Source organism: Gambusia affinis, linkage group LG20 (assembly GCF_019740435.1).
Source record: "Gambusia affinis linkage group LG20, SWU_Gaff_1.0, whole genome shotgun sequence".
In the NCBI taxonomy this organism is placed as follows: Eukaryota; Metazoa; Chordata; class Actinopteri; order Cyprinodontiformes; family Poeciliidae; genus Gambusia; species Gambusia affinis.
Window position 1 is genome coordinate 11,288,178 of NC_057887.1, and position 17,147 is coordinate 11,305,324.

General features: G+C 41.4%; 1 protein-coding gene across 2 annotated transcripts in view; it reads right to left on the reverse strand.

Annotated features, from left to right (window-relative positions):
- Nucleotides 1-23: 23 nt before the first annotated feature.
- The window catches only part of LOC122823095 (leucine zipper putative tumor suppressor 2 homolog), a 29,153-nt gene continuing 12,029 nt past the window's right edge, over nucleotides 24-17,147 (reverse strand). Inside the window, exons 1-6 of one of the 2 annotated variants that reach the window (XM_044102362.1) lie at nucleotides 12,290-12,399; nucleotides 6,243-6,785; nucleotides 4,726-5,322; nucleotides 4,523-4,645; nucleotides 3,997-4,143; nucleotides 24-3,000 (exon numbers count right to left, since the gene is read on the reverse strand). In XM_044102362.1, the coding sequence (XP_043958297.1) occupies nucleotides 2,293-3,000; nucleotides 3,997-4,143; nucleotides 4,523-4,645; nucleotides 4,726-5,322; nucleotides 6,243-6,758 (2,091 nt within the window). In that variant the 5' untranslated portion in view covers nucleotides 6,759-6,785; nucleotides 12,290-12,399 and the 3' untranslated portion in view covers nucleotides 24-2,292. Of the gene's footprint in view, nucleotides 3,001-3,996; nucleotides 4,144-4,522; nucleotides 4,646-4,725; nucleotides 5,323-6,242; nucleotides 6,786-12,289; nucleotides 12,400-16,010; nucleotides 16,147-17,147 lie in introns of those variants that run through there. The other variant, XM_044102360.1, reaches the window with a different exon arrangement.

A 17,147-nucleotide genomic window follows, 5' to 3' on the forward strand; every position in this document is an offset into this window, starting at 1 on the left:
TGCGGAACCTGAATAAAAAAAAAAAAAAAAAACATGAAACACTGGAAACTTGATTTTAAATCACATTTTAATTAAAACTACATTGGTTTTGTTAACGAAATGTACAGCATGAAAATATACATTTAATGTCTTCATACAAATATTGAAGGTTATAAAATTTATAGTGAGGAGACGAACAAAAATTCACACACGGTTAAACCAAGCTTTGCATCTGTTGGAGGAAAATAGACATGTTGGACATTGCTTTGGTCTATTCACAGTGGTTATGTTTTTTATTTATGGGGACAGGCAGACGCCTGTGGGAGCAAAAAGACGATATATAAACCCTATTTGCAGAAGATCTGATAAAACAAAACAACAAAAAAAAACACTTGGGTTTCTGTTTTATTGGAACTAAAATGTTAAAGATCAGTGGAGGCAAGTAGTCCAAATACATTCTTCAGTGCAAGAACTCTCCGTTTCAGGGATGTAATAAACAAATCTAATATGTCACAGCAAAAAGAGGAAATGGCAACATTTTCCTGGTTAAAAGCCGAGGCTATCACTAATGTGGCTTAGTGCTGTAACATGCTTCTCTTTACTCTTGCTAGAGAACAAGGAGCCCTTCGCATCGCCAAGCAGAAGATTTACTGAACTCTGCTTACATTTTACCCCGTGCTTTGCTGAAGACTTCACACCTCTACAACTTTTTCACGTTTCAACCACAAACTTTCATCTATTTTATTAGGATTTTTTGGTGACAGACGAGCACAATGTTGTGCATAAGTGGAAGGCATATGACACATGGTTTTAAACATGTTTTACACAATTATTTACAGACAGCTTTACTCTGATACCCCTAAAAATAATCCAGCGCTACGAATTGCCTTCAGAGATCACCTTAGTTGATGAATGCTGTTCCATCTGAGTTTGGTCTACATGCCAAGTGCCATTCATGGTGGAGCACAAATACCACACATGACCCAAAATACACAATCTCAATACCTAAAACTAGCTGGGAGCCTGTAGCCAAGACTTTAAAATGGAAGCTCTCCAACCAATCTGACTATGCTTGGGTTACTTTATAAAAATAAAATAAAATAAAATAAAATAATAAACAAAAGTTTAAGTCACTATGTGCAAAGCTAGTAAATAGACCCCAAAAGGATTTGCAGCTGCAACTGAAGGGAAGTCTGAAATCTATGCATCCTTTTCCATCTTTATGTTCGTCATTCACACAAAATCCCAATAAAGTCCAATGATGTCTGTGGCGATGACATGGCAAAATATGGAAGAGTGAACACTTTTGCAAAGCACTGTATCTGATAACCACAATAATTTCTGCCCGACTCTTTATCTTAACTGATATTTACTCGTATTTTCTCATCAGGAAGCATTTTAGCTTAGCTTGCATATTGGCTTTAAAGATCAAAACAAGCATGAACAGATTTAACTCACGCTGACGGCTGCATATCTCGAGGCCACAATGGTTAAAAGGGAGATTAAACAGGAACATGCATTGAAACTTGCTGCCAGGCTCGTGTACCGTAAAGCAGTGGTGTTATTTAGAACAGTGTAATTTATGCTGCGAAAATCCCAAAAGAACTTTTGACCATTACCCAGAGGTAGCTGGGTAATCTATGGTTGAGATTATTTTTAAGTTGGTATGTAAAGGTGGAAAAGGGAAGCCAGTGCGTCTTTAATGGAAGGTGTCAATATTACTTACTGTAGGTTTTGTTTCATAATATAATTCAGAATCTCAATACTAATTTGGTGCTACAGGGATATTAAAGACTCTTTTAGGGGATTTATGGCTGTCCATGATGTAGTTTAAGTGAAAACAAAAATGATCTGAGCTCTGCTACCATCCAGTTTCTCGAAGACATTAACACCTAAATCTTACCGTGACACAATGAATCTGTGGTTGACACATCAACTGTATCGGTGAAACTGTGGACAGAGTGGGAGTGTAACGATAAACCCAGCAGGGATACTGCGGTCAGAACCAGGACAGGAGGAGGATGGTGGTGGTGAACGTTGACCAAAGTTACAAACTGCTAAAGGTGTGAAATATCACCAGGACTCGGCCGACTCATCAGTGCAATGGGAGCCTCTATAGTAGGAGCAGAGAGATGATGTGGTTAATGACATTTAAAGGTCAACAACTCTCAAGAGTGACAGTAGTCACAGCTGTAGTGTGGAGACACTTGTCTGGTTGTTAGTCACATAAAGAACACAAGATATTGCTTCAGGGGAAAGGAGGTGGGGCGTTAAATGTAGTGCAAATAAAATAAAAAAGGACATCTATGAGGATCAGATTTCTGTTGCAGCAATCTCATCAAAATTGATCTCATTGCCGCTGCCCTCGTCCTCCTCTCTGCTCTCCAGTTCTAGGCTGAGCTCCTGCAGGAGCTGCTCCAGCTCTTTGTTCCTACGATACATCTGCACGTAGTTCTCCTGCAGCTGTTTTTGGTACCGGATCACTTTGTCCTTCTCCTCCTGCCATATCCGCCTCTCCTCCTCAAAACCTCCTGCTTGCTGTTCCACCTTCTTGCGTTCGAAGGCCAACTCCGATTTCAACCCCTCCATCTGCGCCTTCATGCCCTGCAGCGCCTCAGCGCTGCTCTGCCGCTGGGCCTTCGCCTCGTCGCTTTCGTAGGCGAGCAGGTGCTCCTCGACTTCCTGGAACACCTGACATTGTCTGTTTCCTGGCCCCTGATTGGCCAGGGTGTCCTTGAGGTGAGCCAGCTCCCCTTCCAAGCGCCCCACCTTTTCTCTGAGCAGTTCCGCCTCGCTCTTTCGACGTTGAAGCTCGTTCTCACACACCTCCAGCTCCATGGTCCGTGTGCGCGTCGTGCCGTGGGCCTCCTGAAGCAGCACCTGACTGTTGGTGAGCTCGCCACGAGTCTCTCTGAGCTGACCTCGCAGAGAGACGATCTCGCCCACGCGCTGAGCCAACTCACTCTGCACCTCCTTCAGCTGCTGCTTCAGCAGGGAGATCTCCCCCGACTTCTGACATACCTGAGAGACGAAAATAGAGTAATGTGCAATCTTGTTTAACGAAAACCTCAGTATCTCAGGAGTTAGAGATCTTTCCATTACACTGTCAGATGAAAACTAAAAATTTAGTTTTCACACCCGATAGTCCGGTAGACTTCAATTGGGGACCAAAATTCCAACATTTGTTACATTTTTAGCCGACGCAGTTCACTTTCACACTGCACTGGACAAACAGTCTGAACTAATTGAAAAACTTGTACTGCATCAAAGGAAGTGACACAAAAACCTCAGAGGAAGACATGGGCACAACTTAATCATTCACAAACTGTAAGCAAATATGGAGTGGCATCAAATTATCAAGGTTGTAGGATTTTGTTTTTGTCTGTGGTAAAAGACCACAAGCCATTTCTCCCTTCAGTGCTCAAACATGTCAGTTTTTGTTGTATTTACCCAAAATGCCTAGCGTCACAGTCTGCTTCCCCCTTTTGGAGCGGTATTTGATCTGCTTGGCAGTTTCAACCGAACGGGGACCGAGGTTTTTAGACATTCACACCGCCCCGACCCCCAAACAAACCGGACTCTCTAAGCAAACAAACTAGAGTTCGATAAAACAGGCCTGGTGTGAAATGTGAAGAGATTTTCAGCTTTAACACAATCAAAGAAAACAAAAGTGGAAACTAGTTTCAAGATCCTAATTGGTGCTTTTGAATAAAAACAGCTTAGTTGCATTTATCTGATGGAAATGATTGTAGAATTATAATAAGCAATTACTGATTTTTACCCTGCTGAATTAGCCTGCTACTTTTAACTTAGATGACGCTGCAGCTGCAGTAACAAATTTATTTTCAGGTTTTCGATGCACCTTCACCAGGGATGGCAATAAATCTGCAGGTTGCACCCTATAAAAGAGTGATGTCTGCCTGGAAATCCACTCTTCATCTCCATTTCTTCATCATGTTTATTGAGCTCACCATGAGGTTGCATACCGACATGCTTTGATGAGCTTCATCCGCTCACCTCCCACTTGGTCTCCTCCAGCCGAGGCCCCAGCTGGATCTTCTCGTGTTCATAGGAGGTGCAGCGCTCCTCCAGCTGCTCCCTCTCCTTTAAGAGTTGAGCAAAGTCCTCCTGCAGCTTCTTCTTCTCCTGCTGGAGCTGATAAACCTACACAGCATAAAATACACTTTTGAGTTTATATTTTGGAAAGAAAGAAACAATATTAAAGAGGGGAATTTTTGTAGTTTAAACATACAGCCTCCCACTCTTAAACCCCACATTTGTCATCCTATTAGGATGCTAAAGTTTTAATTTTTACAGCTAACATCAATGTTTATAGTCAAAACATTTGTATTTATCTGTCTTGGTTTCTCAAAGGACTTGAGACACTTCCTGAACTTCTCCAGGGATTTTTTTTAATACTCTTTTTAAAGACATATGGACTCTAAAATTTGGGATGATTTGAAGTTTGGTGATGATAAATTGAGGGTTTCGATGCTCTGCAAGGTTTATTGGTTTAACTCTGAAGCACAGGAGTTGTTCTAACCTGCAGCTGCAGCACCTGTTGAGCACGCTGGGCCTTCTGAGACGCCACCTGCATCCTGGTGGCACAGCTCTGTCTCAGCTCCTCCAGCTCCAGCTCGAAGCGCTTCTGCTTCTCCTCATAAACCTAATGCGTGAAAGAGGATTGCACTGAACTCTGCTATTGGGACAAGGCCTCCTAGAAGAAGAGTTTTGATTCAAACAAACCTGACAAATAGCAGCTTCGTTATCGTCCAGGTTGTCTTTGAGTTGCTGCAGCTCCAGCTCCCTCTCCCTCAGTTTGTCCTCCAGGTCCCTCACCACGCCTTCATAGCACTCCACGGGGCCGGGGGAGCGTCCGCCGGACCCGCTGTCGGACTGATGCTGCCCCCGGCCACTTATGGAGCCAGAGCCCGTGCTCTTACTGGAGGATGAGCGGCCGCTGTCTGAGTTGGTGTGTCCGTGTGTGCCGACCGATGGGGCGCTCCTTATGGGCTCCAGGTGGCCTGCAGGGACCTCGGCTGAAGCAAGACTGTAGGTGGCACCGTTGAAAGGTGGCAGGCTAGAGAGGGAGTTGCGGCCCGAGTCGGACAACGAGCAAGACTGGCTGCTGCCGCTGCTGGCGTTGCGTCCGCCGCTGTAGGAGCTGCGTTTCTCAGAGCAGGAAGGGGAAACCTCCCTGTGGGCGGGGCTGAGCAGGTTCAGGTTGTTTTGGCCTTCAGGGGCACTGGCACCGTGGCGAGGGGAGAGATACTGCATGGCGGAGCGGCTCTTGGGAATGACAGGTTTGAAGGCAGTGGGCCGCAACACTGTCTTCTCCATGTTCTGGTAGAATACAAAACAGCAAAAAGTGAAGAAGCAAAGAGTGACAATTTAATGAACTTAAATTTAGGTAACAGAGCAAACAATATTAGACATGCTCTGGGTACTTGCACTTTTGAAACAATACCCAGCGAAGTTTAAACAATACTGCCCCTGTTTCAGGGATGAAAAAAGGCTGTAACTGAACATATCAAAAATCAGATAAGGTCGACAGGAATTTGTTCATGAAATAAAGCAAAGTAGAATCCGTTCCAAGGTCTTTTCTACTGGCCAAACGCATGATAGCTATGAAGAACATGAATGCATGTCACTTCAAATGGCTTATCCTACCAAATATTGCAGCAGCCAGTTGCCACAGTGACATTACACACTAATATTGCAATCACAATTTTAATTTGATATGTTGTGCAGTTCCAATCAAAGTCCTAATGCTGCAAGAAATATTTTTAAAAAATCTACCATTGATTATTGTTTCAAGAATAACGTAGTCAAAAGTATCTGTTGATGTATATTAACAGATATACATTAACAGTATGCAGAAACAACTACTGGGCTTCAGCTGATAGTTGACTGCTGACCACATGCCAGAGGTGTGGGTTCTTTATTTGTTACTGCATGTCTCTTTACAGTAATGGGTGGCTCTCTAGGCCAAAACTTGATTTTTCACATTTTTTCAAACAGCTAAATTAGCCTTTTTTTTTGTAAATGAGGTAAAAATGTTTCTTATGTTACTTATCACTCAGGGGTTTAATGTTAGCATCATTTTAGAGATCTTTAAACTGTAGCTATGCTAGGCTAGATTTTTTTTTAAGTCACATCCATTTAAAACCAACCCAGGCTTAAATACAACTAAAATTATATATATATTTCTCATTACTACCTGTTACTTCCAGACTGTTGGGCTTCTACCAGTAAACTCTCACCTTTTCCAGTTTTCCTGACACTGGGATGAGCCTTGGAGGAGGTCCCCTCACATTCCCATTCAACCCGAAACCCTCTTTAGTCTCTTCCAGCTCGCTTTCCAGGCTCGGTGGTCTAACAAGGTTGTCATTCCAGTCCCCCACATAGTCCTCATTTATATAAGTATAGTTCCCGTTCCGACACTCCTTCTCCAGTCCTCTGCTGGATGTTGTGGAGTTCTGTTTCTTCGGAGGTGGGACATTTTGCAGCAGTGGGTCTCTGGGCGACTCGGAGCCTAAGCAGGAAGCCCCTGGCGTTGGCCGCCGACCTCTGCCCCCCAGCTCTGCAGCAGAGCGATGGTCCTGGTAGGGATTGGGACGTGTGGTGACGAGGCTACTGCCTGAGCCCATTGGATCCAGGATGGGTGGAGGCAGGTTGATGGGGGGTGAAGGGCCAGACTGGTGTCGTCGGCGAGCTCCTCCACTGTGGCTGGGGGTGTGGGGCTCAGCAGACATGGGCAGAGCCTGAACCAGGGCCATGGTGGCAGCTCAGAGGGGTCACTTGCACTAAGAGAGGAAAGAAAGTTTGAGATTGAGACAAAAATAAAAAAAAAACATAAGACCTATAGACTCTTGTAGGTTCAGCATCAGTATGTTTGTCCTACTTTTCCTGAAGTAAGATTCTGAAGTAACTAACTGACCAGGGAAGATATGCCGTGGATTCTGGTACCAAAAAGTTAGCAGCCAATCCTTTAAGTCATGTACATTGTTAGGTGTGTCCATTGATTGGACCCGTTTGTCCAGCGTATCCCTCTTGATTGGATTGAGATGTTGGGGAATTTGGAAAACCACAGCCATTCCAGAACCATTTTTGTGCTTGTGTAAGGGTGCATTATCTAGTTCAGGGGTCTGCTAATGCTAATGCTAATGACCTCATTATTTGACTCAGGTGTGTTGCAGGACACCGGTTCTCGAGGTGTGGATTTGAAGATTTAGTTGAAAGAGGTCATCAAGGAGTAGCTTTTGCATGAAAAATAAATGGTCAGCAAGAATGCTTAGGTAGGTGCTACCTACCAAAACAATTCACAAGGATGGTAGGAGCCAAGTAGAGTCCCAGTAGAGCATTGCCTAAACTAACACACTGCCTTCATTTGGAAAATGTCTTTCCAAATGTCCTGCTTTTATCTAGGAAATAAAATTCATACCCTTTCTGTTTCTCAGTCGTTTTTAGTTTACTGCAAACATTATGCAGTAAACTAGAGCCTTAAAAAATTCCACGCACAGAGAACCAGGACGGGCCATTCAGTAAATTCAGCCAAGCAGCACAAACTTGACTGCAGCCACAAGGCTTCTGAGTCGACACGGGGAAGGGTTCGCCTGATCCGAGATGTAAAGCTTTGACCCACATGCTGGCAATTCTCTTTGCGGCAGCAAACGCTACCGTCGCCAAACATCCAACCAGTCGTGGTAGTAACTGAAAATTCACAGCTGTGGATAATCCTCCAACGGTGCAGCACAGGAGAGAGGAGACAGGTTAAACCTGCCGGGATACTTTGACGGCCAAAATTCCTGAGCAAATCCATCTACATGCGCTTGCTGGAATAATGTGGGGGAAAAGTCAAACTCACATGTTTATTCCTTCACCATCAAATGTAAATACTGACATCATAAGGCTGACAACAGCAGATATATATATTTTTCTTTTTTATGGGTGGCTGCTGAATTTTTGTGTGGAGAACAATGGTCAACGGGATACTTGATAATGAAGTCATGCTGCGTTTAAAAACAATGATGGAGCCTATTATGTTCAAAAACATAAACACGGTGAGTCAGAGTATGAGGATATCCGACATGCGGGTGTGTCTTGTTGCAACGTTTCAGAACGATGACAGAATTACTTTTTTTTTGTCATTTTACTTCCTCTGTAACACTCTCATCCTGAGAAACCCTTTATGAATAAAAACCTGAAGTAATATTACAAACCAGCAAAGATGGTAAACAAGGTAGAAGAAAAGCTGACAGCTGGAATGCTGAGCGGACGCATTTCTGGAGCAGAGCAGCAAAACAAGAGGCCAGACCAGGTACTTTTCCAATGGGCCAACTTTACAACACGCCTGTAAGGCCACTTGTATGATTTGACTGATTAGCAAACGTTAATCAGCACCCTTTAAGTCTGGCTGATCCCTACTTCGACTCTGAAGGGACTGGGACAAATGTGGTTCTACAGTGTTATGATGCATGGAAAAAAACAAGATTAAATTATGCGAGCACATTCTTGGCTTGTTTTTCTCCTTTGATATAATGCTAAAGATAAAGTATTCTTACTAAATGGAAATATTATTAGCTGGGACATGTGGAGCTGTTAAGAGTTTCAAACAAATGTGCTTCAGAGATTAACCTGTGAAGACCAGCTAAAGACGTGTTCAGTGGAGACAACAGGTTGAAAGAGGGGCTTTCAAAATGTGACGGTGTCTCTTTAACCATTTGATATCTGGCCCTATTTTATTTATGCCTCCATAAGATCTTAAACATATATCCATGTTTGATCTTGTTTTTCCAGCTCAACTTTCCCTATGTCTTATAATTTGTCTTTTACTTTAACATGCTGGGCCCAAAAATACACAATTCAATTTATGGAGCTGTAGGCTAGCAGTAGAGAAGGTGCTCCACAGAGCGTTCAGTTTGGAAGCATTACTGTACATATTCCCAAAAAATATTAAAGCCTATGCTTTAAAGTTCAGCTTTCCAATAATATATTGGGATGAATGTTTACTGTCCTTTACGCCCATACCTGATATAGATCTTTGTGACCCAGATCAGAAAGCTCGAGGAGTATTTGTATTTAACAAATACATGATCTTGCAGTTGTTTATACTGGATCATTCTTTCTGATCAAGAAGAGTCCATTGCTGTTCAAAGAGAAATGAAAGAGCTCTAATCCCCGAGGAAACTACGCCAGGCCCCTTATAAGCAAAGAATAAAGGTCTTGACTGTTTTTAAGGCCTCTGCCATGATCATGCAGTCCTGGTTTCCCTTTTGTTGTCATAGAGACAAGGGCCTCAAATATTAAAGGGGGGGAGGAAAAGAGAGAGAAGGGGGGTGAGGGGGTCAAAGGGCTGACAGGGAGGCCAGGACCCTCCTTAGCATCTTAAAAACTTTAATCATTTTATGGCTCTTGCGGCCGTCCATATGAGGCCTAATGGAAAATAAATGGACATTTACAGCTAATGACTAAAAGATGGATGTTTGCTCTCTATTACGGAGTAGAGGGCAAAACTCTAAACTTCATTCAGAGCTCCAAGTTTACAATATGACAAAAAATATGGTTGTCAAATTAAATAGGCAATTTACACCTATTGTTTTTAACAGTAAAAACCCACTGAAGCAATTACTGCAAATGAACCACATCTGACAGCAACAACAATAAACCCGGTACAGCATGTAGGCGACATTTCAGCTACCCACATAAAGTCTACACACTGTCAGCCGATTCTGACTGAGCAGACTGTTTTTGTCTGGGGAAAGCCTTTAAGGGGTTTTAATGCCTTTCAGTCACTCCTCCGACTGGAGGAATGTGTGCTGCTCCAGCTGAGGAGAGCGAACAATTAACCTGACATGTTCTCTTGTAATTATCACAACTAAAAGAAATGCAAAAACCCTCTAATGAATTTGTTGCAAGATTGATTGAACTGAGCAGAACAAGGAACAACAACATGAACAGGAAGGAAAGACCATCCTGTTGACATCCAGTGGAACATTAACCACTATTAGTGTCCTGCTAAACTCGCTTCCCCGGTTAACTAGAACACTTCACAGGACGTCGCACAAAATCCACTAGAGAAAAAAATTTTAATAACACTGTTCCCTTTTAAAATGGACAGAGAAGGTCTAGATTCCCTGGATGATGTGACTGGAAATGTTCACAAACAGTTGAATTTGTAAGATGTTAAATGTAATAGCCTTCTTTTAGCCAGCTGACCAGGAGAGTCACCAGCAACAGGAATTACCGCTGAAATAAAGTTCTGGTTACAGAATGTCTTTAAGGCTTCCAATTAAAAATGACTGAACTGTAAAATCTGTTGGAAAAAAATATTAGTGCTTCTTCACTTATGCTTAGTTTGATGCCAGTGACCTGTCTGTGCTTAGGTCTGTACATCTCTCATGTTTGATCTAAAAGCAGATTTGAACTGGATTAGATCATTAGCAATTAGAAAGAAAAAAAAACATTCACAAGCTATAGCTAACTCATCTTATTCCTAGTGTTGAAATAATGCTTCAAAGCACAACTTTGAGAAGTTTTTGCTCGGACTTCAGTTTCCAGATTCAGACATTCACACATAAAGATATGAAACAGTCTGCAGTCTGCTCTAAAATAACTGCAGTGTCTTACTACAGCCTGCAAGCTAGGTAACACCAATCCACGTACAGTAGGCCTTTATAAATGTATGCTATTTACTGGCAAGTAGAGTCACTTCCTGTCTGGCTAAGCCTGAGACTGGTCATTACAGGCGTTACAAATATAAAAACTTGGTTACAGGAGGCAGTTTATATGAGCACAGTGTATACCTCAACTCCAACATCACACAAACCTGCTTTGACCCAAACTGAAGGAGCTTAAGCTAAATCCCTCTTTATTTGCGCCACACCACAAACACATATCCTCAGAAGCTAAAAATATACCTCGCACCAGGTAAAATGCTCAATGTGTCCTAATTGAAAATGTCAGCCCTCGACTGGGGCTTCACCTTTTGAAAGCCTCAAGAGGGACATTTTCTGGAAGAGAGAGCATCTTAAGTTTTCTGCAGGGAACGTCTGCGTGCCTGAAGATCCCCTCCTCCACTCTCCTAGCACTAAAACTTCTGAATCTCACTCTGTACACCCCCCCCCCCCCTCCCACCTCTTTATTCTTCTCCCTCTCTTCAGAAAGTGGAACAGAGGGCAAAAGTGTGGCAATGCTATTTTGGTTCCAACGACAACCCAGCTTTCCGCAGCCAGACACCTCACAGACCTGACAAAAACTGCAGCCACAATGAAAAATGTAAATATTCCCAAGTAAGGCTGCTAACGATGCTGATGCGAACGCTAATTAGCTGCTGACAGGACGTCAAAACCATGTTTATTGCCTGCCATTTGTTGCATAAAAATTATGAGGAAAGTTGCAACAGCTAATATATCTTTTTATATTTCTGTATCCAATAGAACTACCTTCTTATCTTCTTTGTATTTTCAATGTCATTGATTTTCCAGGCATATTCACCACACTTAACATGAAGAAATGCGGAAGTTTTCTTGTATCACCTTAAATTCCACATGAATTGCCCAGTAAAGTAGCTTTGCATTCAAGCTGAAGTCTCCGACTACTCAGATGATATTTTTTTTGCACTTCTTCCCTCCAATCCTGATTGGAATGATGGTCATGGGTTTAGTGGTAATGCAGGTGTATGCAGTGTTGGGATAACTGGCTTCTGTGGTTCTTTTTTTTTTCTCCAAAATCCAAGATTTTTTTTTTTTTCTCACATGGACTTTAAATATTTTGCGGCAGCTGCACAGGAAACAACTAAACCATTGAAAGATGATGTTGATCTTAAAAACGGTCAATAAAGAAAAACAAGAAAACAGAAGTAAAAATGCTTTAAAAAAAAAAGGAGTTCTGACCAGCTGCCTTACGTGATGTCAGATGTGCACGGTTTGGTTTTTCAGGAAGTCGAGTAAGCTTCTTAGCTAAAAGAAAATAGTTCTTAGTTTTAGTATCAAAAAGGTTTCCATATGAATGCGACATGTAAAATAGATATTTTTGTTTCTAAGGAGCCGAAACTGAATTTTAAAAAGCTACTTTGTGAAAGTAGCTTGTATTTTATACTAATACAAGATTGGAGTCGCTTACGTAGCTTTTTTGTCTCCACAACTTTAAAAAGCCAATTTTTTGTCCAATAAACCTGCATGATTCCCAAGAACCAACTACACAAGTATAAAAATGAACCAGCCGTACAAACATCCTGTCTCTCTTGGTACAAAAGTAAATAAGGGCAACGTTCCATTTCTCCAGCAGTCCAACCCTCAAAGTTTCTTACCCCAGTTTGTTCCTTGCATGGCTGCTTTGGTGTCAGACCAGCTCCTCCTGATAACCCAGCCTACACTACAACGTTTCTAAGACATAAGCTCGCTCCCTCGCTATGTTCTGCTTCTAAAACCCACCCTCCCTCAAAAGAAAAAAAGAAAAAAAAAAACTCCAAAAAATAAAAGAAACAGCTCATTCTCAAGACAAATGCCACCAATGTGAATAAGAGCTCAGTCCCCTCCCCTTCCTCAGCTTTCATGCGTTCCCTCCTCCTCTTCCTCAAACACAGCCCAGCCTCTCTCTGATACAGATACACCTCCTTCTCCCTGCTTCAGTCCTCTGCCATTTCCTCTAACCAAAGAAACATCAGCAAAGCCCTGAGCTCCCTTTGTTGGACAAGAGAATAAAGAGAAAGGAAAGAAATCAATAGCTGTGGAAAAAACGGCTTTGAGTTAAAACCTATTTAGCTCTTTTCACTACTTTCAGTTCTTTAAAAAAATAAATAAAAAATACGTACATGCACCAAGTATAAAGCCATCAAGCTGACGCAAGACAATTTCTCTTTCAGAACCAGAATATGAGAGCGATCAAAATATTTCTTCCCAGGCTTTTTGTGTTGAGAGTGGTGACTGAAATATCTCTTTAAATACCCTCTTGCGTCTCCGTGCTTTATTTGTCTTTATTCTTACACACCTCACTGGAAATAGCTCATTTTCAGGCTTTTGATTTTATCAATCATGGCTGAAACTTTATTGTAGTATAACAGACTGTTTAGCTGGGAGAACTGCAAGAATACGATCAACTAGAAACTGATAAAAATCTAAATTTTTCATGAACTTGAAAAATCTACAACGTTCGTTATTTGAAACATTTATTTCCTATTGGCTTCGTGAGACATTCAGTAATTATCAATTTAAAACGACTAAACGGTTCATTAATTATAAATTTGTGGGGCTCCGACTGTCAACACTGCAGCAAATAAAATAATGCCCACAAATACAGTGGTATCTCACAAATATAAACATTTTCAAATTCAGTTGCTAAAATCTGAACAGCTGTATGCCTTAGGTATACACCACTCAAAATACCTGTATTTTGTAAACCAGCATCCTCTCCAAATTTAGCAACAGGATGGTGTAATCTGTGTAACTTTGATCAGCTCCAACAACAAGACTGGGGATAAAGTAGGGTAGAAGAAGTAGGCTAGGTCCTGCTACAGACTTGCACACAAATCTGTCCCTCATTTCTGCTCCCTCTCCCTGCTCCTAGAAATGGGTCACATTGGAGGAACAAAGTTTGTCCTTGAGCCCTGTGCAGGAGATGGAGTTCACGGTCATTCTTGGCCATGACGTCTCGATGGGAGGTCTGCGTAGAACTGGATGTGCCACAAGCAAAGCCCCCATGGAGCTGCAGCCAAAGCAATATAAACCAGAGTTCAATACAGAACAACAAACATCAATCAACCAGCCCAAGGCCACCAGTGCTGGCACAAAGAGGCGGGCTAGAAATCACCTCTGTGAATGCTACCATTAACACCACTTCTTTATAGGCCAGAGGAGGTGGGGTGGGGGTGGGGTTAACGTGACTCAGCCCCCGTTTGAGGGAGCGGATTTACATACCAGGGCAGAAAAGGAAAATAAACATTGCGTGGCTTCTCTTATTCTGCAGAACATCCACGTTAAGGTTGCAACAACAACAACGAAAAAGAAAAGAACACCGTAGGTTTACACTACAGTAATGTTTTTTCTCTTTAGTGGCCTTAAGGTCACATAAAATTTCCAGTATTCAGGGAAAACTGACATTTTGAGGATTTAGAAGATTGGTAACAAAACTATGGAAGAGCATTAGGGCTACTGAAAATAAAAAGAAAATAAATTAATCTGAATCTAATCTCAGAATTCTGACTTTGAAAAGCAAATGGGCACCTCAGTGGAATCCTTTTGCTCTTTCCTTAATGAAATGACAGTTTTGGGAACTACTCGACTTAAATCCAACATGTTCCTTTAGAAAGTTTTTTGTCCTCCTCCACAACGTGCGTCCTGGTCATTGAAGGTTCCTCTGAGGTGCCCGTCTGATATAAAGTCAGAGTTCTGAGATTAAAGCCAGAATTCTTCTTTTCTCCTCCCCAGATGCCCCAATTCTCTTCTGTACAATATAAAGCAAACCAAATATATTTATATGTATATATATATATATATATCTGAATCCACTTTAGATTTTAGTGTTTATAGTCAAAGTTTTACCAACCGTCTATCTAAACAAAAATCTCTGGTCTTGTTTAGAAGTATGAGCTCTGTCAATGATGCAAATGTCACCAACCTTTACTGTGTGTGGTGTCCTTTAAGAAATACTCAAGTTTGTTTCATGACAACTGTTCATTTTGGAAATGTGGCCTAAATGTCCAAGCTTGGCTTCATCAGGACATCACATATTCTCCAACAAAGTTTTAGGGGTTCTTAGTGGGCGATTTCTATTTTGCTTTCACAAATAAAAAAAAGGATTCCATCCTGAAACCCTACTCTACACATGGTAAATACAGAAGATTGCATATTACACCTGTAGAAAAATTTAGATATTGTAAGAAATACCTGCATCTTGCTGGCCTTCTTCTCCAGCTTCAATCTTTAACTTTTCATGTAATCTGTTATTATATATTGCTATGGATTTATTCTGAATCTTTTCCTGATACATTTGCACAGTGGTATACTTTTTATCTACTTTAACCTATTTTTAACCTGGATTATGTAAATATGTGGAAAAGCAAATGTCAGCAATTCATGTTAGATGTGAACTGAAGACTAAATGAGGTAACTAAATCAAAAACTGATTCGACAGCGATTTTTTTTTTTAAGGGGATTTCTCTCCAATCCAGTCAAATTGCAACGTCTTTTCCGTGTTTCTTTTTTCATGATACATTACTTTATTTTTCTGATCCATACAGACTCTGCATGGCGTCAGGGATTTGCATACTTTTGAGTCAGGCACAATCCAAGTGGATACTGAGAGGGGCTAAATTTCTAAGAACTCAGGCCACAATTCTGCTTCATCTCAACTCTTGTGGATGCAATGCAGGTGATCATCCATCACAGGAGCAGATGTCATCTCTCTGAGGCCCATCAGCCTGCTTCCATCCATATTTTCATAACAAGGGCTCCAACGTGGGACTAGAAACTGGCAGAAAGCTAGGCCATCCATCAGTGTCTGCCCTGTCCCGGCATGGGGACATCATTCCCATTGGATGCTGCAGCTAAAACTGGCGTCGACTGGCTATCTCTCTTGGACCGCTTGGTTCCATAATAACCCACCAAGGCCCAAAGCATTACATGGACACCTCAAGATTAAAACAAATGAAAAATCTGAGCCAGTGTCATGGAGTGGTTCATCAGCCTCAGACCCAAATAAAGAGAGATTGAAATAAGCTACCATAGTAAGTCCAGTCATAAATCCACACTGTAGCTGTTCCGAGTTGGCAGGCACTCGACTTAACCACAGTTCTGATTTACTGTATAATGTGCCAAAGAGATTAGATTTGCGCCTGGAGCTCTGGACTTACAGCAATACCCCATGCTTGATTAAGATCCGTTCTGCTGCACACTCGCGCAGCAGAAATCTGTTAACGGTCACAAAGGATGAGTACTGCATGCCAAAACTGTGCTAGTAAAATGTCCTGAAGTGCTGTTTTGGAATCATCTGTTCAGAGCGAAGTCAGATTTGAACTAGAGGTCAGCACTTACCTTTTTAAAACGACCTGTCTTCAGCTTCTGAAGGCCTTAGACGAACACGTACACATCTGGTGAGCGTCGCGGTAACTCACACTGGTGAGAAACTTCATTTTTTTGTTTCCTCCCTTTGCCTCGATGTTCTCTCAGACTGAGGGGAGACGAAAAAGAATAAGCATATTATTCAACAGAAGCAAAGCAGTGAGGTAAACAGCGCTGTGGAGTGCTGGAAAACCTGAAATGTGACAACTCTGTTTATAGAAGTCAGCAAGAAAGAGGAAAATCTGAGTCAGAGTTGTAAAAAAAAAAAGACGTTTCATATGCAGGAAGGTTAAGACTGAGGGGGAAATTCCATGTCCGCACGAGTGAAGACCAACAGTAAAACTATAAAACCCTGTTCGCAAAACAAATGCCTGTTGTGTAAAGTCTAAATGTTAACAGCTGGAAGCAGCTTTTCAGTGTTTCTACACAGCTTGGTCACACTTTTTAATAATTTTTATTTTTTTTTAAGTTTCATTTCATTAAAAGAGATGAGGCCAATCTGTTCCAATATCAATATGGCTTCTATTAAAAAGAGCCGTGCCAAGATAGCACAGGTATAGATGATTACATAAAATAAACACACTGCAGGCTCCCCACCCACATTCAACATGTACTGATCTGTGTTGTGTTTCCCATATCAGAGTCGACCTTATCACAGCTGGAGAAGTTAATTAGCCTCCCAAAGCTACTTAGCTAACAATATGAAGATATTTAAACTTTCAAGGGTTTGGCCTGAAAGTTAAAATTTCAGGCCAAACCCTTTCAGTTGCTTTCATATGAACCAAGATGAAAAATCATCTTGGTTCATATGACTTTGAGTCAATTTGCCCCTTTGTCTATTCCTATACCTCGTTATAAAGTCATAATTTGAAAATAACAGTGTTTATTCTTGTTTGCATATTTTTATTATTTTTTCGAATTAAAAAAATATGTTCTTTAACTTTTTTTTTTTTTTTTTTTTTTTGCAATGTTGTCATAAGTACCATTATAAGAATTGTTTTCTTGACATACCTTAATATACTCCTGAGGCCATACAGTGCATCCAACTGATGAGAACATTTTTTTATTTTTTGTAAACGTGAGTAAGAAATTCAAATGAGTCTGAGCAAT